This window comes from Corythoichthys intestinalis, chromosome 3 (genome assembly GCF_030265065.1).
Source record: "Corythoichthys intestinalis isolate RoL2023-P3 chromosome 3, ASM3026506v1, whole genome shotgun sequence".
Lineage (NCBI taxonomy): Eukaryota > Metazoa > Chordata > Actinopteri > Syngnathiformes > Syngnathidae > Corythoichthys > Corythoichthys intestinalis.
Window position 1 is genome coordinate 26,181,397 of NC_080397.1, and position 22,586 is coordinate 26,203,982.

Sequence of the window (22,586 nt, forward strand, 5' to 3'; positions counted from 1 at the left end):
GCCATTTATAGACCCTACTCACGTGACGTCACAGCCACGCCCCCGCGCCATGTTGTCCGTATACTCGTCATGTTAATGCATTAGCGCTTCGGAAATTCCTCCTATTATGGCGTGTTTTTCTGCTCGTTAACATTAATAATCAAAATGGTGAAGTCGTGTGTGGCGCTCGGTTGCAAAAACAGAGAAGATAGACGGAGAGACTTGAAGTTTTACCGTATTCCGAGAGACCCGGCGAGGAGAGCGAGATTGACTGCTGCAATTCGACGAGAAAACTGGGCTCCAAACGACTACCACAGATTATGTAGTAGTCATTTTATATCTGGTAAGATGCATTTAATATATATTTAGAGGGTTTTGGGCTGACAACCACAATTAAGATAATTGCTAGGCTAATCGCCGACAACATACACTCAGACGTTGTGAATGAACTACCTGAAAATATATAATTATAAGGGGATAATCAGACAGTTGTCATACAATTAATTTACAATTTCACTATTGAGGTCAAAAGCCAAAAAATAAATTCAACTAGGGACAATCTGGAGTACTGCTATCGCACTTCATATTTATTACATATTACATATGTATGTAGTGAGAGTGCTATCGCTAAACCATATAAACATTAAAAGCCCTAGCTCCATTGACAAATGACATGAAATACATTAGACTTGACAGTGGATGCAAGAACAAAACATTTTGAATTGAAAATTTTGTAACTCACCTTCCCGAGCACAAGATTCCTGCCGAATTTTCGTGTACGAGGACCTGTTTCACCCAACCAGCAACGTAGCATTTATAAGCCTCCAAGCTCTTAAAGTTTTTCAAACTTTCGTGAGAATAGGCTGATTTTGTGTGGACAAGATAGTTGTAAATATCAGGGTCAGGCAAAGACGGCGAAGACAGCGGGTCGAAAAACATCGATTTAGGCATCAAATATGGATCTGGCGAATGGATGAACTGAAGCTTTTCCACATAACGCCTTTTATGCAACGCATCCAATGAGTTTACGGCGTCAGATAACACCGGGGCTTCCATGAATTGCTCTATAACTTGCACGACTAATTGAAAACAATGAGAATAGGTCTAAAAAATACGGACAATATGGCGGCCGGATACAGCGACACGTCATTTTGTGACGTAGGTGAGTAGGGTCTATATCGTTATTGGGGAAAATACGTGGATAAAAAGAATATCCTGTAAAAATATTGGAGTCGAGAGACTGAAACAATGACATTTTGCGGCTCTCTTCGTCGCGTTTTCCTCGTTCTGAATAATTCCCCCTCAACGGGCTGAATAGTAAAACCGATGAGCCCAGTCTACCGCTGACGTCATCCACCTGTTGGGGACGCTAAAGCCCTATAATGGTAGGCGTGGCTAACCGGCAGATTAAAAAACTAATTTCTCGTCATCTTCTCTTTGCTAAATTGTTGTATATAGTCGAATCGTCTCAAAATATGATTGTAATTCACATAATAATGCCATTTAAGACTTTTTTCTCCTGTCGTATGCTCTTTAAGTGTGTTGGAATAATGCAAACAGTTAGACGGTGCCTACGAGAAAAGGTATTATGTCCTTCAAAATGAATATCACTTTGCTGCCCCAAACTTTCTGAAAAATCCAGTGGCAGAATTCTGTCCATCACGTGAGGAAGTCGAGCAGCTGTTTAACTTGGGCTGGCGGTGACGTCACTTCGCCGTTCCGCGCTTTGATTGGCTCGCTCTTGTGCAACTGCGTGCACTTGTATCAACTCTGGAGTCCGCCAGCAGTACAAGCAGCGGCGGCGGCAGCAGCGGCAGCTCCTCTATCTTCTTCTCCTCTTCGCATCGCACCACGCCGTCCTTCTCCAACTTTTCTTCCACAAACAAAAGATGCAACGCTGCGCCAGGTCGTGGGCCGTCTTTTCGGCCAAAGCCGTGCGGGCGGCCAACCGGAGCCGCGCCGAGTTGGACCGGGGCCGCTCCGGACTCGGAGCGTCCCTGGCAACGCGCGAAGTCCGGACCACGGCGGCCGGCTGCTCTCGGCGCATCGAGCGGATCCTACCCCGGCACGACGACTTCGCCGAGCGGCACATCGGGCCAGGTGAGCGGGAGAAACGGGACATGCTGGACGCGCTCGGACTGGAGGTAAAAAAAAAAAAAAAAAAAAAAGACGCGACGAGAAAAGCTCGTCCGCCACTTTTTTTCACGTCTTTTGAGAATTCCTTGCCATTTTTGATTGTTTGTTGTTTTTTTCAGTCTATCGAGCAGCTGATCGAGAACACGGTGCCGTCGTCCATCCGCATGAGGCAGAGCATGAGGCTGGACGACCCCGTCTGTAAGTTGCTTCTTGCTTATTGGGGGACTTGCATGATGACGGTAATAAGAGAGAGCAAAGTTTCTCGCCCGGTCCCAAGTCCAGTTTAATCTGGTTCCAGCGGTCACATTACATCACAGCCGAGGGGGCTCCTAATAAGGTGACATGGATGAAAGGATGGATGGATGAATGTCATCTGCCCCGTTGTCACTCTGCATGCGCAAAAACAACACTAAAAACAAGCAATTCAAACCAGTTGGAACCAGTTTCACACCGCCAATGAATAAATTAAATGCCCTTTCAAAGATCATAAGAATAGTGATGATGTTTTTTTTTTTTAAATTTATTTATTTTAGTCATGATTGCGGTTGTAGTAGAATTGAAGCTGTGTGTCTGGGGTTTTAAAAAATGGAGATCAATTTGTGTAAACGTAAATTATAAAGGTAAAAAAATGTTTACTGTTGTACATTTATTTTGTTTATTTTTAACCCTCCTCCAAAAAAAAAAAGAATACATAACTAGAAAATTGATGCTTTGCCCCTCCATGGGTGGCATAAGGGGCGCCGTATAGGGGTGAAAAGTGATACTGATTCTAAGGGCCCATGCCCTGATGGGGGCCCACAGAAAATTAGAACATTAGGTAATCGTCTGCAAATTAAAATTCTTTTTTAAAATCGGCTTGACTCCAGTTTGACATCAATTTATTTAATTTAGTTTGCCATCAATTGAATTTAGTTTGTTAACAAGAGACCTCGCTTCGGAAATGTAGCCTATAGTTGAGATCGCGAGTTTCCAGATGAGGCTAAACCTACTCCATAATGAAATACTGTAATTGTTTGCTAACTCGTGTTTGCTCCACTTTTAGCTTACATTTAATCAGTACAGCAGGCAAACCCTTAGCAATCTCTTCATACTAAAACAGTTGTATACTGTATACTGCAATGTGTATTGTAGTATAGTTAAGTTAAAACATTTATTCTAAGTCATTCATTATGGTGTTTGCTTTGAGAATATTCCTAATAAAAATACATTTAGATTGTAAAAGATGGCCCTCAGTACATTTCTTATAGATGATATCAGTCTATTCATTATTGCTCTAAACGCTGTATGTTTACATAAGCATATTTTCATCCTAAATTAATGCAGAAAATGCCAAAATTATTGTGTAAAGATTCCCCAGAATGCAGGAAATTACATAGTTGATACTCTAAATGTGTGTGTGTGTGTGTGTGTGTGTGTGTGTGTGTGTGTGTGTGTGTGTGTGTGTGTGTGTGTGTGTGTGTGTGTGTGTGTGTGTGTCCCGGCATTGGTGGTGGGGCCCAAACTGATATCTTTTCATGGGGTCCAAAATCCCTGGCAGCACCCCTGGGTGGCAATCTATTAATTTTGGAGAATTTTCAGGTCATTTTCAAAGCATTCTACTTCACGAGTTTAGGCAGCAATAAGCAATTGTTGAACACGCTACACATTTGGAAAGATCCCAATGACGTCATCACTGCAAGCCCGCAAACCATGGCGCCAACTAACGGTCAAAATATGGACTAAGTATTATAAAATATTGCCATTGATTTATCATTTTATGCGTTTTAGTACATATTTTAGTACAAGAGAACAATTGTGGTTTATTAGGGCCTACATGTATTTAAGTTAGAGGATCATTTTAACTTATGGGCTGCCATTGACTGCGCTATACATTCAATCCCTATGGTCAAAAAGGATTGGACATCTAGTGCTGTCAATGGCACTGAAAAATGAGCATTGACAGCCAGTCCACCCTGTTTAAAATGAATTGGATGTTTAGCAATCTCAATGACAGGCAAATAGTTCATTTAGTTTTTTGGGGGTAATTGTGGGCGACTTACTGTTGATTTTGTGTCAATTCCTAGACGTTTTGGATCATTTCCCATTGACTTTAGGTCACTGCCTTTTGATTTGGTGCATTTACAGGTCACTTTCTGTTAATTATGGTCACTTCCTGTCACTGTATTTTGGGGCATTCAAGGGTCACTTCCTGTACATTTTGGAATATTTTCCAATTCCATTGATTTTTTTGTTACTGCCTCTTGAGTTTGGTGCATTTACAGGTCACTTTCTGTTAATTATGGGTCACTTCCTTGTTAATTTTGGTGTACTGTACTTATGGCTAAATTCTTGTTGATTTTGCGTCACTTCCTCTGTATTTTGGGGCATTCAAGGGTTACTTCCTGTTCATTTTGGGACCTACCGGGGTCACTTTCCAATCCATGCATTTTGGAGCATTCAAGGGTCATTTCGTGTACATTTTGGATCATTTTTATTGATTTTTTTTGTCCCTGCATGCAGATTTTAGATTCCTTTCCGAGTCAACTTCTGTCAATTATGTGTCATTTCCTTGTTAAATGTACGGTTCTTATGGCTCATTTCCTGTTGATTTTGGGTCACTCTATTTAGAATGGGCCACTGTTTTGTTTCATAATAGGGTAGTGTACTTGGGTCACTTCCTGTTGATTTTGGGGCATTCAAGGGTCATTTCCTGTACATTTTGGGGCTTTCTGGGCCAAAACATTTTTGCCAACAGAAAGTGAGCCTAAATCAATAGGAAGTGATTGGGAAATACCCAACATCAACAGGAAGTGACCAGAAATTAACAGAAAGTAACCCCAAATTAACAGAAAGTGACCCAAAATCCACAGGAAGTGACTTAAATGCCCCGAAATCAACAGGAATGTGGATTTTTGCACCGGATGTGTTTTTGGCCCTACCGTAAACGTTAAAACGTTTGCAACGCTTGACCTGCATGAAACGGTGAAAGAGGCGTGTTTGAGGGCTAAGCGGTAGCACCATTGTTGTCCTCTCATTTTGCTTCTTTACAAAGCCTAAAAAAAAACAGCTGAAGCAGCAAAAAGACCGGCAGTAGCACCGCGCCTCCCCTGGCCCGACCAATAGAATATAGCCTATCGCCAGGTGACTCCGACAAACTTAGTTAATCATTCCCACTTTTGTATTTATGGTCCATACAAAAAAAAAAAAGGGCTACTTGTTGTGTCAGCACTCGTGCGAGCTCATCAGTAAATCATCAAGCGGTGACTTGTTAAGTACACAATTGCGCAAACAATGAGGCGATGATAAAACGTGCTGAACTAGCAACGTACCATTCATGTCAAGGAAAAATCATCATTACGCGGAAAGTATACAACTAAAAAATTGATCCATGTACCGCTTGAAAATAGCCTTTTTGTGTAGATACTTTGTATTGCTGCACAGAAACGTTTGAAAAATTACCATTTTTATTATTTCGGACAAAAACACTGCCTTATAGGGCTGAACGATATTGGGAAAAAAAACTGCCATTGCGACTTATGGGTTGTTTGCAATTTATATTGCGATATCAAAACTAGAAGAATTTTCACCAGATGACTTGAATAGTTCTGTTTGGGAAGACTTTGGTCTACTCACTATGACCACATTATTTTAATTTGAGATGTCCCGATACGACCACGTGATTGAAAATCAGGGTGATCAACCTGTTTTTCAGAGGATCGGAATCGGGTGAAAAGGATCGGGTTTTATGTTTTTTCTGCTTCTTAGTTGTGCAGCACGGCACGGTTGGCCGAGTGGTTAGCACATCCGCCTGAAGGGTTCAATCCCGGGCTACGGCCTTCCTGTGTGAAGTTTGCATGTTCTCCCCGTGCCTGCGTGGGTTTCCTCTGGGTACTCCGGTTTCCCCCCACATCCCAAAAACATACATTGGTATGCTGGTCGAACACTCTAAATTGTAAATAGGTATGGGTGTGTGCGTGAATGGTTGTTTGTCTCATTGTGCCCTGCGATTGGCTGGCAACTAATTCAGGGTGAACCCTGCTTACTGCCCGTTGTTGGCTGGGATAGGCTCCAGCAGCTCCGCGACCCTCGTGAGGATAAGCGGCATGGAGACTGAATGAATGAATAGTTGTGCAGCCTCTCAAACTTCCTCCTGTTAAGCAGTACGACCAAACAGTTTTTCTTGGAGGCAGTTTACATGGCGACTCTGCGACACCAAGGTGCGATGACTGTGTTGCGGAATGGCCTCACCTTCATATAGTGTCGGTGAAAACAGAGGGCGAAGATGCAAACCATTGAATCCGGGCTCCAAAGTGGAAGGATTCCATTGCGGGGGATTGCTCCTCATGCATATCAATGGAAAGCTCCCGTGCCGATTACGTCAGCACTTGCACACGTCACATTAGTAGCACCGCTGCGCACGCCCAAACATTAAAAACGGCAAATGGCGAAACATCAGCTTTAATTTACTGTTTTTATAATATTTTAAATTTAAATATGTTGAATGTTTCCATTTTTGTGCCTTTTGGAGCAAAAGAAAAATGCCATTGCTAGGAGTGGGCGGGTATGTTGTCTTCCTGGCTGAGGAGGTTGTTAAGGTCAAAGTGCATCATTGGCTGTCGCCTTGTAAATCTGCACTGCCCCCTGGGGCCTGGTATGAATACTGCATTGTTTTCATGCGGAATTGGGACATTGTTCGAATGGAGACAGAACCATATAAATGCAAATTTGAAATTTTTCGTATTCGTCACCATGTAAACGGCCCCTTGATCACCAGTGCAGCTGGCGGTTGGTATTTAAAGTTATCGATGACTGACAGGTTTGTAGCTTTGATCTGGCCAGTGACACCTCGGTAGCTCTACGGTCAAAGGCACAAATGTGTTAATCATCATTAAGCTTGGTAGACAGTCTGAAGTGTGCTGTAGCAACTTATTCAATGTGTATGTGAGCGGCTGTTCTCAGCAGCGTCAGCGTCAAGGCAAAAAAATCTAACTTTTTTTCAGTATCGGATCGGGACTCTGTATCGGCAGATTCTCAAAATCAGGTGACTCGGACTCTGGTGCAAAAATATGTGATCGGTACATCCCTATTATTCATATAATACCGTATAATCAAGGCTAAGGAGGTTTATCTATGAATGATGAGGATTGTTGTATGTAAAAGGGATCCAGGAAGCCATGTCTTTGCACAGTTGCTGCTTTTATGAAGAAAAATTAAAGTTTACATTAAAAAAAAAAAAAAAAACTACAATCGCAGATCCTACGATGGGACTATTGCGCATGTGACCATTGCGATGGCGATGTTCAAACGATATATTGTGCAGGCCTACTGCCTTAACTCGGAAATCTACAGGAAGTGACTCGGAAATGCCTAGAATCGACACAAAGTGACCAAAAATCAACACAAAGTGACCTGTAAATGCCCAATAATGAACAAGGATAATGAACAGTATGTGACCTAAAAATCAAAAAGCAGTTACCCAAAATCAACAGGAAGTGACACAGAATGGCCCTAAAACAGGATATCACCTATGAATGCCCCCAAATCCTGGAAATGACACAGAAATGCCCAGAATCAACTGGAAGTGGCTGAAAAAACAACAGGAAGTGTTCTGTAAATACTCCATAATTAACAAGGGACCAAAAATGAATAGTAAGTCACCGCAAGATCAATAAGCCCTGACCCAAAATCGACAGGAAGTGACCCTGGGATACCCCCAAATCAACAGGAAGTGACCCAGAAGGGCCCCCAAATCAACAAGAAGCGACAAATAAATGCACAGAACTAAAACAGAAGTGACCAAACATCAACCGAGTGATCCAAAATCAACAGGAAGTGACCCCGAAACACCCCAAAATCAACAGGAAGTGAAGTGTAAATTCCCTTAACATCAACAAAGTGACCCAAAATCAATAGGAAACGACCGGGAATGCCCCATAATCAACAGGAAGTGATTCAAAATCCACCGCAAGTGACATGTAAATGCCCCATAATGAACAAGGGACCCAAAATGGACAGAAATTGATCAAAAAATGCCCCAAAAATCATCAGGAATTAACCATAAATGCCCCAAAACTGACCTGTAAACACCCTAAAAGTTTACAGACCAGGAGAGCGCGATTTCTCCAGAAATGACATTTTGTAGTTCCCTGTAGAATCCTATTGGAATTTACTCCACTTGGTTGATGAGGCAATGAATCATCACGTTTCATCAGACGTCCCATCCATTTGAAGTGGTTTGGACGTCTATCGCTGTCAAATGCAGCCCGTCAGCTTTAAAGTGGGCTATTTTTGCATTTCTAAGGCGCCCCCAAATGATTCCACATAATGGGGGAATGTGGAAAGACCCCCTGCAGCCTGCTGATTGGCCAGCAGAGAATAATAGAATACAACCGCCTCGCACGGTGTGACATCAGCCTATTTATCGCGGCGGCCTAAAGTGAACCCTTTGAGGACAAACTCTCCGAAGCGAGTTTGATCCACTTTGTTTATCACGAGTCGACACGCGGCCGCTTAACCGTCGCGACGGGTGATGTTCGGAGCCGCGGAACAAATGGGATTTTCATAGAACTAGAGATTAGAACGTGGGCGAGAGCGAGGAAAGCGGGACATATTTTGTTTGCAAACATCTAGAGAAGAGCCCCCTCCTCATTTGACGAGAGCCGTGCCAAAGCCAGCGCCGAGATTCCTCCGGTAGCTTAGCAACGGACAGGAATGGGACAATAGCACCCCATCTCAACTACTACTACTGGGGAAAGGAAAGACGCTACAAAAAGTGGACATCTGTAGTTCATTTATCGTCGCTTCGGGTTTGTCTGAGCAATACATTGATTTCATGAATGAATTTAAGTTTGTTTTTAAATGGGGATGATTTACTTGGCTAGTCACTTGCCCTATAAAGGGTTAAATTCGGAAGACTATCTGAATGCTGATGTATCAGTGCTAAATTAACAGAAAGTGACCTGGGATTCAATTCAATTCAATTTTATTTGTATAGCCCTCAATTGCACTGAAATCATTAGAAAGTGACTCAAGATCATCAGAAAGTGACCCTTAAGTAGCCCAAAATGTAAAAGAAGTGACCCTGTCCTGGAAATGCCCGAAAATCAATCGGAAATTACCAAAAACGTATAGGAAATGACCCGGGAAAGCCCATAAATGTACAGAAAATAAACCGGGAATGGCCCAAAAATCATCAGAAAGTGTCCCATAAAGTGACGTTAAGTGCCCTGAAACCAACAGGAGGTGAAATGCCCCGAAGTCCACAGAAAGCGAAAATACTCTAAAATGCTTGAGAATTTACCAAAATCTTCAGAAAGGGTCCCTAAAAGTAAAAAGAAAGTGTCCTTAAGTGCCTCAAAACCAACAGGAAATGCCTCAAAATCAACACAAAGTTGTCCAGAAATGCCTCGAAATCAATAGGAAGTGGCCTGGAAATGCCCTAAAATCAACAGGAAGCAAGTAATGAACAGGAAATGACCTGATAATGCACTAAAATTAATAGGACATGACCCTAAGTGTGTAGGAAATGACCCCGCCATAGACAAAATGTACAGGCATGCCCAGCAAGTGACTCAGGGATGCCCCAAAATCACTAGAAAAAGATTCATTATTGCACCAAAACCAATTGAAAGTGACTCATTATCAACAGGAAGTGAACCAAAATCATCAAAAAGTGAAAGTGACCTTAATTGGCCCGAAACCAAAAGGAAATGACTAATGAACAGGATGTGACACACAAATGCCTCCAAAATCAACAGGAAGTGATTAAAAATCAACATGAATTAACTCAGGAATGCCCCCAAATGGAGAGAGAGTGAGAACGAAAAGTGGTAATTGGTATGTGGCAAAATTGATTTTGCCATGTGGCATTTTTTTTGGCCATGTGGCATTTTTTCATGGTATGTGGCAAAATTGTTTTGGCCATGTGGCATTTTTTTGCCATGTAGCGAAATGTATTTTGGCATGTGGCATTTTTTTGGTATGTGGCAAAATGGATTTGGGTATGTGGCATTTTTTTGGTATGTGTATTTATATATATATATATACACATACCAAAAAAATGCCACAAATAAATGTGTATTTATTTTATATATATATATATATATATATATATATATATATACACATACCAAAAAAATGCCACATACCCCCCAAAAAATGCCACATACCAAAATCCATTTTGCCTCATGGCAAAAAATGCGACATGGCAAAATCAATTTTGCCACGTACCAAAAAAATGCGACATGCCAAAAAATTGCCACATGGCAAAACATGCCACATGCCAAAATACATTTTGCCTCATGGCAAAAAACTGCCACATGGCAAAATCCATTTTGTCACATACCCAAAAAAATGCCACCTGCCAAAATACATTTTGCCACATGGCAAAAAAAAATGCCACCTGCCAAAATACATTTTGCCACAAACCAAAAAATGCCACATGCCGAAATACATTTTGCCACATGGCAAAAAAATGCCACATGGCAAAATCAGTTTTGCCACATACCAAATAACACTTTTAGTTCTCGGCCCTGCTGCCAAAATGTAGAAGAAGTGACCCAGGAATGACCCCAAATCAATAAACAATTTGGGGCATTTCCAGGTTATTTCCTGTTGATTTCAGTGCACTTCCTCTTGGTTTTGGGGCACTTTTGAGTCAAGTCCTTGTTAGCTCATTGATGGCATTAGACTTTAAATCCATTTTGACTGGAAGGGGGCTATAAAACATTGACACCAATAGACATTTAGTTCATTTAAATTGGGAGGACTGGCATTGAATGCTCATCTTTCTGTGCCATTGATGGCGCTAGACGTCCAATCCGTTTTGACTAAATGACCCTACGTACTTTTCTGTGATGGTCTCCAGGCGAGAACGAAGTGCTGGAGTCACTGCACAAGATCGCATCCAAGAACAAGGTCTGGCGTTCCTACATCGGCATGGGCTACTACAACTGCTCGGTCCCCCCGCCCATCCAGCGCAACCTCTTGGAGAATGCCGGATGGTGAGTGGCCGAACTCGCGTGACCTCAGATTATCAGATGACTGACCGCGAGTTGATTGGTTTTAACGTGACTTGTGTGACTCCCACTCGTGCTGCGCATTCATTAAAAAGGACATTATGTCTCACGCATGATTGCATCAAACTCCCGAGATTTTTGACATTTTACCAGGGAAGTGAAAATGTCAAAACAAAACAAAATTAGAAATGTTTTGCACGCTCACAGATCACTTAATTTTGGGGAACCTGCTTTAAATTGGAGCATTTTTGGGTCACTTCCGTGGCTGAAATTTATTGGCTCCAATTTACATTCCAAGTCACACATTTAAAACATGAAAAAAAAAAGTTGTAAGCCAGTTTTTGGCAAAGAAATACAAATTTAGTAAAATTTGACAAAAACATCCCAATACATTTTCAATGGCATGTTAAAATTACCCCAAAAATTTTCCAGTTAGTCCCATTAAGTTTTTAAAAATCTCCATTGGTGGTCACACCTTCCTCTAATTGCCCCCAAATTAACAGGAAGTGACACAAAAAGTACAGGAAGCGACCAGGGAATGCCTCAAAATCATCAGAAAGTGACCCAAAATCAACAGGGAGTGACCAAAGAACAGGAAATGACCTGGAAATGACCCAAAATCAACAGAGAGTGACTTATAGCTTCCCTAAAATCAATAGGAAATGACTTGAAGTGCCCCGAAACCAACAGGAAGTGATTCAAAATCAACAGGAAATGACTGAAATGCCCTGAAATAAACAAGAGATGACACAAAATGTACAGGAAGTGACCTTGTAGTTTAAAGTGACCCAAAATTCACTCAATACCTGCATTGACAACAATAGACATCTAATTTATTGCTCCAAATTCCCCAAAATCAACAGGCAGTGACAGAGAAATACCCTAAAATAAAAATGAAATGATCCAAAATGTACTGGAAGTAGCCTAAGAACAGCCTGAAATTAATAAGTAACCAAAAACTACAGGAAGAGACCCATGAGTGCCCCAAAATCGAAAGAAAGACCCCAAAATCAACAGCATGAAGTTTTGGCAAAATATTTTGTGGACTGATGAAACCAAAGTTGAATTGTTTGGGAGTAACACAAAACGTCATGTGTGGAGGAAAAATGGAACAGCTCACCATCAACACCTTATCCCCACCGTGAAGCATTGTGGAGGGAGCATCAAGATTTGGGGCTGTTTTGCTACCTCAAGGCCTGGACAACTTGCAATCCTTAATGGAAGAATGAATTAAAAGTTTATCAGGATGTTTTGCAGGAAAACCTGAGGCCGTCTGTCAGGCAGTTGAAGCTAAAAATAGGACGGATGCTACAACAAGACAATGATCCAAAACACAGAAGTAAATCAACTTTAAAATGGTTTCAGAAGAAGAAAATACACATTCTGGAGTGGCCAAGTCAAAGTTTAGACTTGAAACCCATTAAGATGCTGTGGCATGACCTAAATACAGCGATTCATGCCAGACATCTCCGGAATCTGACTGAATTACATCAGTTTTGTCAAGAAGAATGGGCCAAGATTAGTCCTGTGCCAGACTGATCTGCAGCTACAGGAAGCGTCTGGTTGAAGTTATTGCTGCCAAAGGGGGTGGGGGGGCACAAAATATTAAATGTGATGGTTCACTTATTTTTCCCCCCTTCTGTCATTGTTTGCATACTATCCTCATTAAAATGAAAATGTTTGGGTGGTTTTAGTTCAAGCAGACACTGTTTTTTCATCTGTGTGATTTTGACAAAAATCAGATCACATTTGATGGTGATTTTATGCAGAAATGTAAGAAATTCCAAAAGGTTCAGATAACTTTTATACCACTGTATGCCGCAACTAATCTCATGCTATTAAATTGTGACTCAAATTTGGACGGTCGCCCAAGTTCTTTCTTCATTGCAAGTGGTGTCCTTGCAGGGTAACTCAGTACACACCCTATCAGCCCGAGGTTTCCCAAGGCCGTTTGGAATCGCTCCTCAACTACCAGACCTTAATCTGCGACCTTACGGGCCTGCCCATGGCTAACGCCTCGCTGCTGGATGAGGGCACGGCGGCCGCCGAGGCCATGCAACTCTGCCACAGGTACTGCCGAACCGCGGCGACGCTCATCTCGTAGACTCCGCGGAACCGTCTGGCGTTCTTCTCCCAGACAGAACAAAAGAAGGATCTTCTACGTGGACCCTCGATGTCACCCTCAGACCATTGCGGTGGTGCAGACCAGAGCCAAGTAGGGAGACGCGCAAATCTCCTAACGGCGCCGGTCCGATATTGGCGCCCCGCTTGACTGTGATCTTCCAGCTACATCGGGGTCAAGACGGTGCTGAAGCTGCCCCACGAGATGGACTTCAGCAAGAAAGATATCAGTGGCGTTCTCTTCCAGTATCCAGACACTGACGGCCGGGTGGAAGACTTCACCGCCCTTGTGGATAAGGCGCACAAAGGAGGGGTAAGACCGCCACTGTCACCCAGTTTACTTTCATTGGGAAGACTGGGAGGGATCAGGGATATAATGTACATTTCTAGTCACTTTCTGGTCACTTGCTGTTGATCTGGGCACATTTGTGTCACTTCTTGTTCATTTTGTGTCACATCGTTTATGAGCATTTCTGGGTCACTTCCTATTGTTTATTAGATTCACTTCTTGTTGATTTGTTGACATTTCTAGCTCTCTTCCTGTTCATTTTGTGTCACTTCCTTTTGATTTGGGGACACATCATGGTGACTTGGTGTTCATTTGGTGTCACTTCCTTTTGATATGGGGACACTTCAAGGTGACTTCCTGTTCATGTTTTGTCACTTACTATTGATTGTGGGACCCTTTCCGGGTCACTTCCTGCTGATTTGGGACACTTCCCATTGATTTGGGAAACAGATCCAGACGTCAACGTCGCCACTTTTTGTTATGTATTTTCCCAATCTGAGTACATTTAATGCTGAGGCTTGAGTGGAACAACACTTTTTTATTCAGTGTGCTTCTCATCACACGTGCACACGACTCATCACTTAGGTTACTTTTTACCGTAATACCACAACAAAGGGGAGCGTACAACTATGGCAACAGCAGTGTGACATAAATATGATACAACATGCTGTTCATGTTTTGTCACTTCCTGTTTATTTTGTAGCCTTTCCGGGTCACTTCCTGTTCATTTAGTTTCACATCATGATTTTGGGCGTTTCTGGATCACTTGCTGTTGATTTTGGGTCACTTCCTATTAATTTGAGGACTTTTTTTGGGTTACGTACTGTTCATTTTGTGCCACACCATGTTTTTGGGCATTGCTTGGTCACTTCCTATTTTTTGTTGTTGTGTCAGTCCTATTTTTTTGTTGTTGTGTCAGGCTGAATTTGAAGGCCATGTTGGTAGGGGCGATGAAAGGTGTTTTCATGCTTCTGCTGTAAATTGAAATGACTTTGTCCATTTTAAGTGGGAGGTCTGGCAGCAAATGAACCAATGATAACAGGAAGTGACCTGAAATTGAACCAAAAATGATAGGGAATGATCATTCAATTGCTGTTAGTCCTCCCACTTCAACGGATTAGAAATCTATCAATCCTCCTTGCATCAAAAGCGAGGAGTTTCTTTGTCATTTCGTTTGTCTTCAATTGATCTGCTCTAGGCCCTTGCCTGCTGCGCGACGGACCTGCTGGCCTTGTGCGTGCTGCGCCCCCCTGGCGAGTTCGGTGTGGACATTGCGCTGGGAAGCTCCCAGAGGTTCGGGGTGCCTCTGTGCTATGGGGGTCCTCACGCCGCTTTCTTCTCCGTCAAGGAGAACCTGGTCCGGATGATGCCTGGCAGAATGGTCGGTGTCACTAGGTAGGATCAAGGATAAGTCAATTTTCTTTTTCACGCTGTTGTTATAGATACGTAAGTTATACCAGAACCTTTGTTTAGGTTTGATTTGAGTAAGTCCAAGTTTGATTATCTAGGGACGCCGCAGGAAAGGAAGTCTTTCGTCTGGCGCTGCAGACCAGGGAGCAGCACATCCGCCGAGACAAAGCCACCAGCAACATCTGCACAGCTCAGGCATGACCACACGTACCAAACGGCTCACGAGATTTGCTCTCAAGCAGTCTTCTGATCGGGCTCCTTTACCTCTCCGCCGTCAGGCTCTGCTGGCCAACATGGCCGCCATGTTTGCGCTCTACCACGGCCCTCAAGGACTCAAACACATCGCAGAGAGGACGCACAACGCCGCTCTGATCCTCGCCGAGGGTAAGTCTCTCGCGCCGCCTCGCGCCAGAAAAAACTAGACTGGTGAAGTCACGGTCGCGTTCCAGGTCTGAAGAGGGCGGGACATAGGCTGCACAGTGAAATGTTCTTCGACACGCTCAAAATCAGCTGCGGCGTGGCTGCCAAAGATATCCTGGAGAGAGCCGCCCAGAGGAATATCAACCTCAGGATCTACACTGACGGGGTGGTGAGGACTTTTTTTTGCTTCTAACAGGAACAGTTAATATAAGGACATCTGAAATCTAGAAAATGCCATTTCCAGAGAGATTGCTTCCTATTCTGCTCTGTAAACTCCTGTGAGTTACTTCCTGGAGATATTGGGCATATACAGCTCACTTGTTGTTGATTTTGGGTCACAATCTCTTCATTTTGGAGCATTTATGGGTCATTTCATATTGATTTTGGTTCACTTCCTGATGATTTTGACATATTTAAAGCCCATTCCTAGTTGATTATGGTTGACTCCTTAATTTTGGGGTGTTTATTTGTATTCCTGGGTCACTTCCAATTGACTTTGGGTCACTTTTTGTTGATTCACTTCCTTTCAAGTCATTTTATAATAATTTTCAATCACTTCATCACACAAGTTTGCCTCATTTTAATTTCTTTGCACTTTGCAGTTGGGCGTCTCGTTGGATGAGACTGTAACCGAAAGGGACCTGGACGACCTGCTGTGGGTCTTTGGTTGCGAGTCCTCTGCCGTACGTTGACACAAGGCTTTGGACCCATCTTGTTTTTGTTTTTTTAATTATTTTTCTCTCATCCCTGGTCTTGGCGCTTGATTTCCTTCTTAGGAACTTATAGCTGAGAAAATGGGCGAGCGGATGAAAGGCATCATGGGGAGTCCTTTCAAGAGGACTAGCAAGTACCTGGCGCACCAGGTCTTCAACAGGTGAGGTTAACTAACAATCTATGTTATATTTAGAATGGAATGCTAGCAAGATGCGTTAGCCGCCAATATTGATCCTAAACCATTGGAGATGATTCTTTTCATCCTTCTGCTGATAAATAAAATGACTGCCACCAGATGGACAGCCAGTCCATATGATTCAGACGTACAGTATATTGCTGTCAATGGGGGAATCTTGTTCAGTGTCACTTGTTTTTACATCAGTCAAATAGTGATCTTAAATTCCATTCAAAGCCAAAGTCAACTTTTATCAGTCCTGTTCACGATGAATTATTAGCAGTAGTTCAGTGAGTGAGTTCTTTCACGCTAGCAGTTAGCGTTTATTGACATTTATCTTTACGAGGGCCATAAATAATCTAGTCTTGGCCTCTAATATCTTTGGGTTGCTCGGGTTGCAACGTGCAATCACGTGTCTGTCAGCTTTTACTAAGGTGCTAGCATTAGCATGTTGCTAACTGTCCTGTAGCACAATAACACGTGTCTGTCAGCTTTTACTAAGATGCAAGCATTAGCATGCTGCTAAGTGAAGTGTCCATCATCACCGTTTTATAAAAGCATTAACAGTAGCGTGTTGCGTGTCCTGGCACGCAATGCCACATCTGTCAGCTTTTACAATGGTACTAACATTAGCATGTTGCTAAATGTCCTACAACATGATATATCTGTCAGCTTTTACTAAAGTGCCAACAGTAGCATGTTGCTAAGTGTCCTGGAACACAATACCACATCTGTCAGCTTTTACTAAGGTGCTAGCATTAGCATGTTGCTAAGTGACCTGCAACACGATTCAATTCAATTTTATTTGTATAGCCCTAAATCACAACAAGGTTGTCTCAAAGCGCTTTGCAGAGGCAATATGATACACAATCAGAAACAGCAAATGAAGCAACAAAGATGAACAAATAAAGTTCAAGTCCTGGGCATACCCCATCCTTAGACCCTCCATGTCGGCAAGGAAAAACTCCAAAAACTCCAGTTTTTGAAGCGACACGATATCATGTGCTAACAGTAGCATGTTGCTAAGTGTGCTGGAACACAAAATCACTTTTCTGTCAACTTTACCTATCACACTAACATTAGCATGTTGCTAAATGTCCTGTTACGAGATATTGTGTGTCTGTCACCTTTTACTAAAGCGCTAACAGTAGCATGTTGCTAAGTGTCCTTGCACTCAATACCACGTCTGTCAGCTTTTACAATGGTGCTAGCATTGACATGTTGCTAAGTCTTCTACCGATCTTCCGCAGTTACCACTCGGAGACAAATATTGTGCGCTACATGAAAAGATTGGAAAACAAAGACATCTCGCTGGTCCACAGTATGATCCCACTGGTGAGGAGTCTATTTAACTCATTGCCTGCCATTGACATTGCCAGACGGTGAATCCATTTGACCCTCCCAGTCAAAATGGATCGGACGTCTAGCACCGTTAATATCATTCGTGAAGTTTCATGAAAATCATGGCGACTGTTTTAGGGTTCCTGCACTATGAAGCTAAACAGCTCCTCGGAGCTAATGGTAGGTCATTTGCTTCTAAACGTATCAAACATGTTTCCTTTTTTAAATGTAGGATAATTAAAATATTTAATCGGGGGGGATTTTTAGCCAATCACGTGGAGAGAGTTTGCCAACATTCACCCGTTCGTGCCTCTGGAGCAAGCTGAGGGCTACCAGAAGCTCTTCAGGCAGCTGGAGAACGACCTCTGTGAGGTGACTGGCTACGACAAGATTTCCTTCCAACCCAACAGGTCAGCTGCTTCAATAAAAAAAAAAAAACATATTTTTTTTCATAGTCCAGTCAGGTCCGGAAACAAGCCTGGTGTTGGGCTCCGTTCAATGTCAACTCTCCCACTTCCAATGGATTGGATGTCTAGCGCCATCAATGGCCGTATTTCACCAAGTCAAAATAGCAGTTTTAATGTTCAGGCACTGACTTTGATGGCAATGTCACCTCAAGACGGCCATGTTGGTACGGGTATGATAGGTCTTTTCATGCTTCTGCCATCAATTGAAATTACTTAATCACTAGTTTGTCCAATCCATTTGAAGTGGCAGGCTGGCAGCGAATGAACTTATTTGTATTTATTTATTTTTTAAGAATTAGTACTGGGACCCAAAAAATGGTGCAACAATGATCACAATGATGAATGTTAGCTATTCGCGCAAACACTGTTTGAATGTGAATTGTCTATTTGTGTTCCAGTGGCGCTCAGGGAGAATACGCCGGCTTGGCGGCCATTAAGGCCTACCTCAACTCAAAGGGGGAGAGCTCAAGAAGCGTAAGTGGCACAAGACATGATGTCACAACTTTGACATTATTCTCCTACTATTAAAAAAGTACATTCAATGGCTGCCAATTAGTTTGTGTCATTTACTAGAAACTAGATAATTAATCTTGGCAAGACTTACTTTTTGCTGTGTACTCTAATTCTTTGAGTCATTTCTTTTTTGTGAGTGAGTATGTGAGGTGTTCAATCCTTATCTCTCCTAGTTTTTGATCGCACAATGGGTCACTGTGACATCACGCTTGCAGATTGGTTACAACGTCCCAGATAAGACGTCCCGGACTGGGACTGGTTTGCAACTTTACGCATGCCGGTTTTAGTCTTTGTGTTTGCGCGTCTTAGATAGGGAAGAGCTTGAAAGTGTCAAAGTCCAAATGGAGAAGATTCCATATTTGGCATTTACATTTGTTGTTTGCAGACATCAGGTACGAGTGCCCCCGGCACTCTTGTGCAATGTCATGTGTGCCACCCTAATAAGGCAGTGGATCAACACTCAGGTCATATTTGTGTCATTGGAAACTCTGGGGGGGAGGGAACAAAAAATTCCCTGCGGCTATGAATTGACATGATTTTGTCACTTGTGTACGTCCAGTCCATTTTAAAGGTGGTGCCCTATCATCTTCATGCTGTGAATTGAAACTATTTTGTCACTAGTGGACACCCAATCTATTTGGACGGTGTAGTCCAACCAATCCTCTGCTGTAAATTGATATGATTTTGTCACTAGTGAACATCCAATCCATTGTGAAGGTGGTGTCCAATCATATTCATGCTGTGAATTGAAACAAGTTTGTTACTAGTGGACGTCCAATCTGACGGCTATTTTATTTTTGCATGAGCAAGAAACAGAATCTCTTCTTTTTAATGTAACAATGAAAATAAAAGCTATTCTATTCTGCTGTGAATTGAAGAGTTTGTCATCTGTAGACATCCAATCCATTTTGACTATGGTGTCCAAAACCAATAGGAAGTAAACAAATACACAGTAACTGAACTGCAAATGCCTTAGAATCAACAGGAAATGACCCGAATGTACAGGAAGTGACCAAAGTCGAGTGACCCATAATTAACTCATTGCCTGCCATTGACAATATGACATCCAATTAATTTAAACAGGAGGGCTTTCTATGAATGCTCATCATCCAGTCCCACTGACACCACTAAAGGTCCAATCCATTTTGACTGGGAGAGTACGAATGAATGTTTAATCATTCGCACCCTCCCGGTCAAAATGGTGTGGATGTCTCCGGCGGTCAATGATTTATAAAAGGTCTACACTGACCTTCCACAAAACAATAGAAGGATAGGAATTGAATTTATTATGTGTTTTATTAGGTGTGTTTGATCCCTAAGTCTGCGCACGGCACAAACCCGGCCAGCGCTCAGATGGCAGGCATGAAGGTGCAGGTGGTGGAGGTGGACAAAGACGGCAACATCGACCTGGCTCATCTCAAAGCCCTGGTGAGTCCCGCACATGCGACGTTATTCTAAAGCAATCTAAATAATGGCATGACTCCAGGTGGACAAGCACAAGACCAACCTGGCGGCCATGATGATCACGTATCCTTCCACGTTTGGCGTCTTCGAGGAGCAAATCCAGGACGTGTGCGAGCTCATCCATCGGCACGGTGGCCAGGTCTACTTGGACGGCGCCAACATGAATGCCCAGGTGTGTATACACTACCTTCATGTGCGCCAGGAAGGATGATCCTTGCTAATTGTTCATTACGAGCGCATCCTGTTCATGTGCTGTGGTTATTGTAGCAATTTTTTAATTTTACTTTATTTTGTTTGTTGTTGTTTTTTTTTTTACGTGGGCAAAACTGCTCTAAGTAATTTACTACAACAAGAAGAGGATGCATCAAAATGCAACAGTAAAGTTAACAGTAAGTTTTTGCTTGTACAGTGGTACCTCTACTTACAAAATTATTTGGTTCTGGAAGTAGTTTCTTAACTTGAAAATTCTGTAAGTAGAGATGTGTTTTCCATGTAAATGCCCTAATCTGTTCCAAGCCCCTCAAAATTCAGACATCTGATATCAGAAATCTTTTATAATGCATCAAACCATGTAACAAATACATGTTACAATTAGATTATTGAACAATAAGCATAAAATCTGAGTTGTGCGTAATGTTAAAAAAAACAAGAATAGAGTAAAGAATAAAAGTTTATACACTCATGTAAAGCTGTCGGAACACTAGGAGCAAATGAAGAGGACGCTGGGATAAACACATACACATACAGTAGAGGTCCCTCTTAACCAATTGGATGCCAGGAATGCTAGGCAATAGCCAATCGCAGAGCAGCTATAAGTATGTTATGTTCAGTAAACTCTGGGATACTGTAATTTTGCCTTTTGTATCCTGAAATTTCTTTCTTAACAAGAGGCAATATTTTCCTGTTGAGGCATGTCTTAAACTGAAAATTCTGTATGTAGAGACGTTCTTAAGTAGAGGTACCATTGTATTTTCAATGAATTAGCATGACTAAAAATGCTCACATTTTTCAAAAACTGTGGACACTATGTTATGTGAGCGTCAAAACAGCGGGCAAATTGACCTCTTTAATAAAGCAACAACAACCTATATTTCTTTCTGTTACTAACCGATAGTGACGGGCTACCGGATTGCAGTGGATTACTAACACACATTCTTGAACGGATGTCCAAACAAAAAATTATGATACTGCATTGAAAATGTGTCAAACCCAGGCTGGCTCACCGGGATTTGTCCTGATCCTCCCGATTAGCCACTCCGGAAATATCAGCGAAAAGTAGTGACTGTTTTCATCGTGGGGCTGCCAGTATTCTATTGCCCTCTAGTGGCATCAGAAGGAGTGGCGCAAAGAGGGGTTTTGAAAACTCTGATTAAATTCCTTCTATTGTAAATTGTTGAAATTAAATTGTCTACAACACCTCATTTAAAATATTTTCTGGTAAAAAAAAAAAAAAAAAAATCATTGACAACGACAGACTGGCTGCGAAGGCTCATGTAGAGATCAAGATGGGATTGGATGTCTATACACGGTAACCTAAACAACTGTACCTGTGAAAATGCATTCCAGGTGGGTCTGTGTCGTCCCGGAGATTACGGCTCAGACGTGTCTCACCTCAACCTTCACAAGACATTCTGCATCCCTCACGGCGGCGGAGGACCAGGCATGGGGCCCATCGGAGTGTAAGCCTCGTGCCGCCTACTGACACATCCAGAGTCCTCTCAGTAAAAGCATTTTCCTCTTTTCTCGCGCTTCCAGGAAAGCCCACCTTGCCCCGTTCCTGCCCAGCCACCCGGTGGTCTCCATGGGTTCAGTGGACAGCGGTAGCTCCCTGGGCACCATTAGCGCCGCGCCCTGGGGGTCCAGCGCCATTTTGCCCATCTCCTGGGCCTATATCAAGGTTGCCCCAAGCAAAAAGCAAACAGCTCCACACTACAACAATTTTTTACAAATGTACAGGAAGTGATCCAAGGTCAATAGAAATTGAGCTGTAAATGCCCCAAAACCAACAGGAAGTGAACCAAAAGTGTCCCAATATCAACAGGAAGTGACAGGGGAATGCCAAAAATCCTAGGAAGATATAGAGAAGTGACCCAAAATCGTCAGAGTGACAAAAAAAAAAAAAAAAATCAATAGAAAGTGACCCGTAAGATCTCCTAAATCAACAGGATGTGACGTAACCTGGAAATGCCCCAAAAATCAAGAGGAAGTGACCTATAATTGCCCCCCAAATTAACAGGAAGGGACCCAAAATCAACAAAAAGCCACTCCTAAGCGCCCCCAAACAAATAGGAATGTAAAAAAAAAAAAACTCCAATAAACAGGGACTGACCATTGTACAGATAGTACACATGGTAACGCTCCAAAATAGACAGAAAGTGACCCAAAATCAACAGAAAATTACTTGTAACTCCCCCAAAACAAAAAGTAACTTGTAAGTGCCCCCCAAAAAATGGGAAGTTGACCCAAATCAACAGCAAGTGATCCAGAAATGCCCCAAAATCAACAAGAAGTGACATGGGAATGCTACAAAATCATCAGGAAATGACCACAAAAAAAAATCA

At 42.4% G+C, this 22,586-nt stretch overlaps 1 protein-coding gene across 1 annotated transcript in view; it reads left to right on the top strand.

Moving 5' to 3' along the window:
* The first annotated feature begins 709 nt into the window (after positions 1-709).
* gldc (glycine dehydrogenase (decarboxylating)) overlaps positions 710-22,586 on the top strand; it is a 29,203-nt gene continuing 7,326 nt past the window's right edge. Inside the window, exons 1-20 of the mRNA XM_057831484.1 lie at positions 710-2,123; positions 2,235-2,313; positions 10,961-11,096; positions 13,017-13,181; positions 13,249-13,326; positions 13,398-13,545; positions 14,720-14,916; positions 15,030-15,126; positions 15,210-15,315; positions 15,381-15,520; positions 15,954-16,034; positions 16,128-16,225; positions 17,491-17,575; positions 17,720-17,761; positions 17,849-17,991; positions 18,447-18,522; positions 19,864-19,989; positions 20,048-20,197; positions 21,592-21,704; positions 21,781-21,922. Coding sequence (XP_057687467.1) covers positions 1,869-2,123; positions 2,235-2,313; positions 10,961-11,096; positions 13,017-13,181; positions 13,249-13,326; positions 13,398-13,545; positions 14,720-14,916; positions 15,030-15,126; positions 15,210-15,315; positions 15,381-15,520; positions 15,954-16,034; positions 16,128-16,225; positions 17,491-17,575; positions 17,720-17,761; positions 17,849-17,991; positions 18,447-18,522; positions 19,864-19,989; positions 20,048-20,197; positions 21,592-21,704; positions 21,781-21,922 — 2,457 coding nt within the window. The 5' untranslated portion in view covers positions 710-1,868. The remainder of the gene's footprint in view (positions 2,124-2,234; positions 2,314-10,960; positions 11,097-13,016; positions 13,182-13,248; positions 13,327-13,397; positions 13,546-14,719; positions 14,917-15,029; positions 15,127-15,209; positions 15,316-15,380; positions 15,521-15,953; positions 16,035-16,127; positions 16,226-17,490; positions 17,576-17,719; positions 17,762-17,848; positions 17,992-18,446; positions 18,523-19,863; positions 19,990-20,047; positions 20,198-21,591; positions 21,705-21,780; positions 21,923-22,586) is intronic.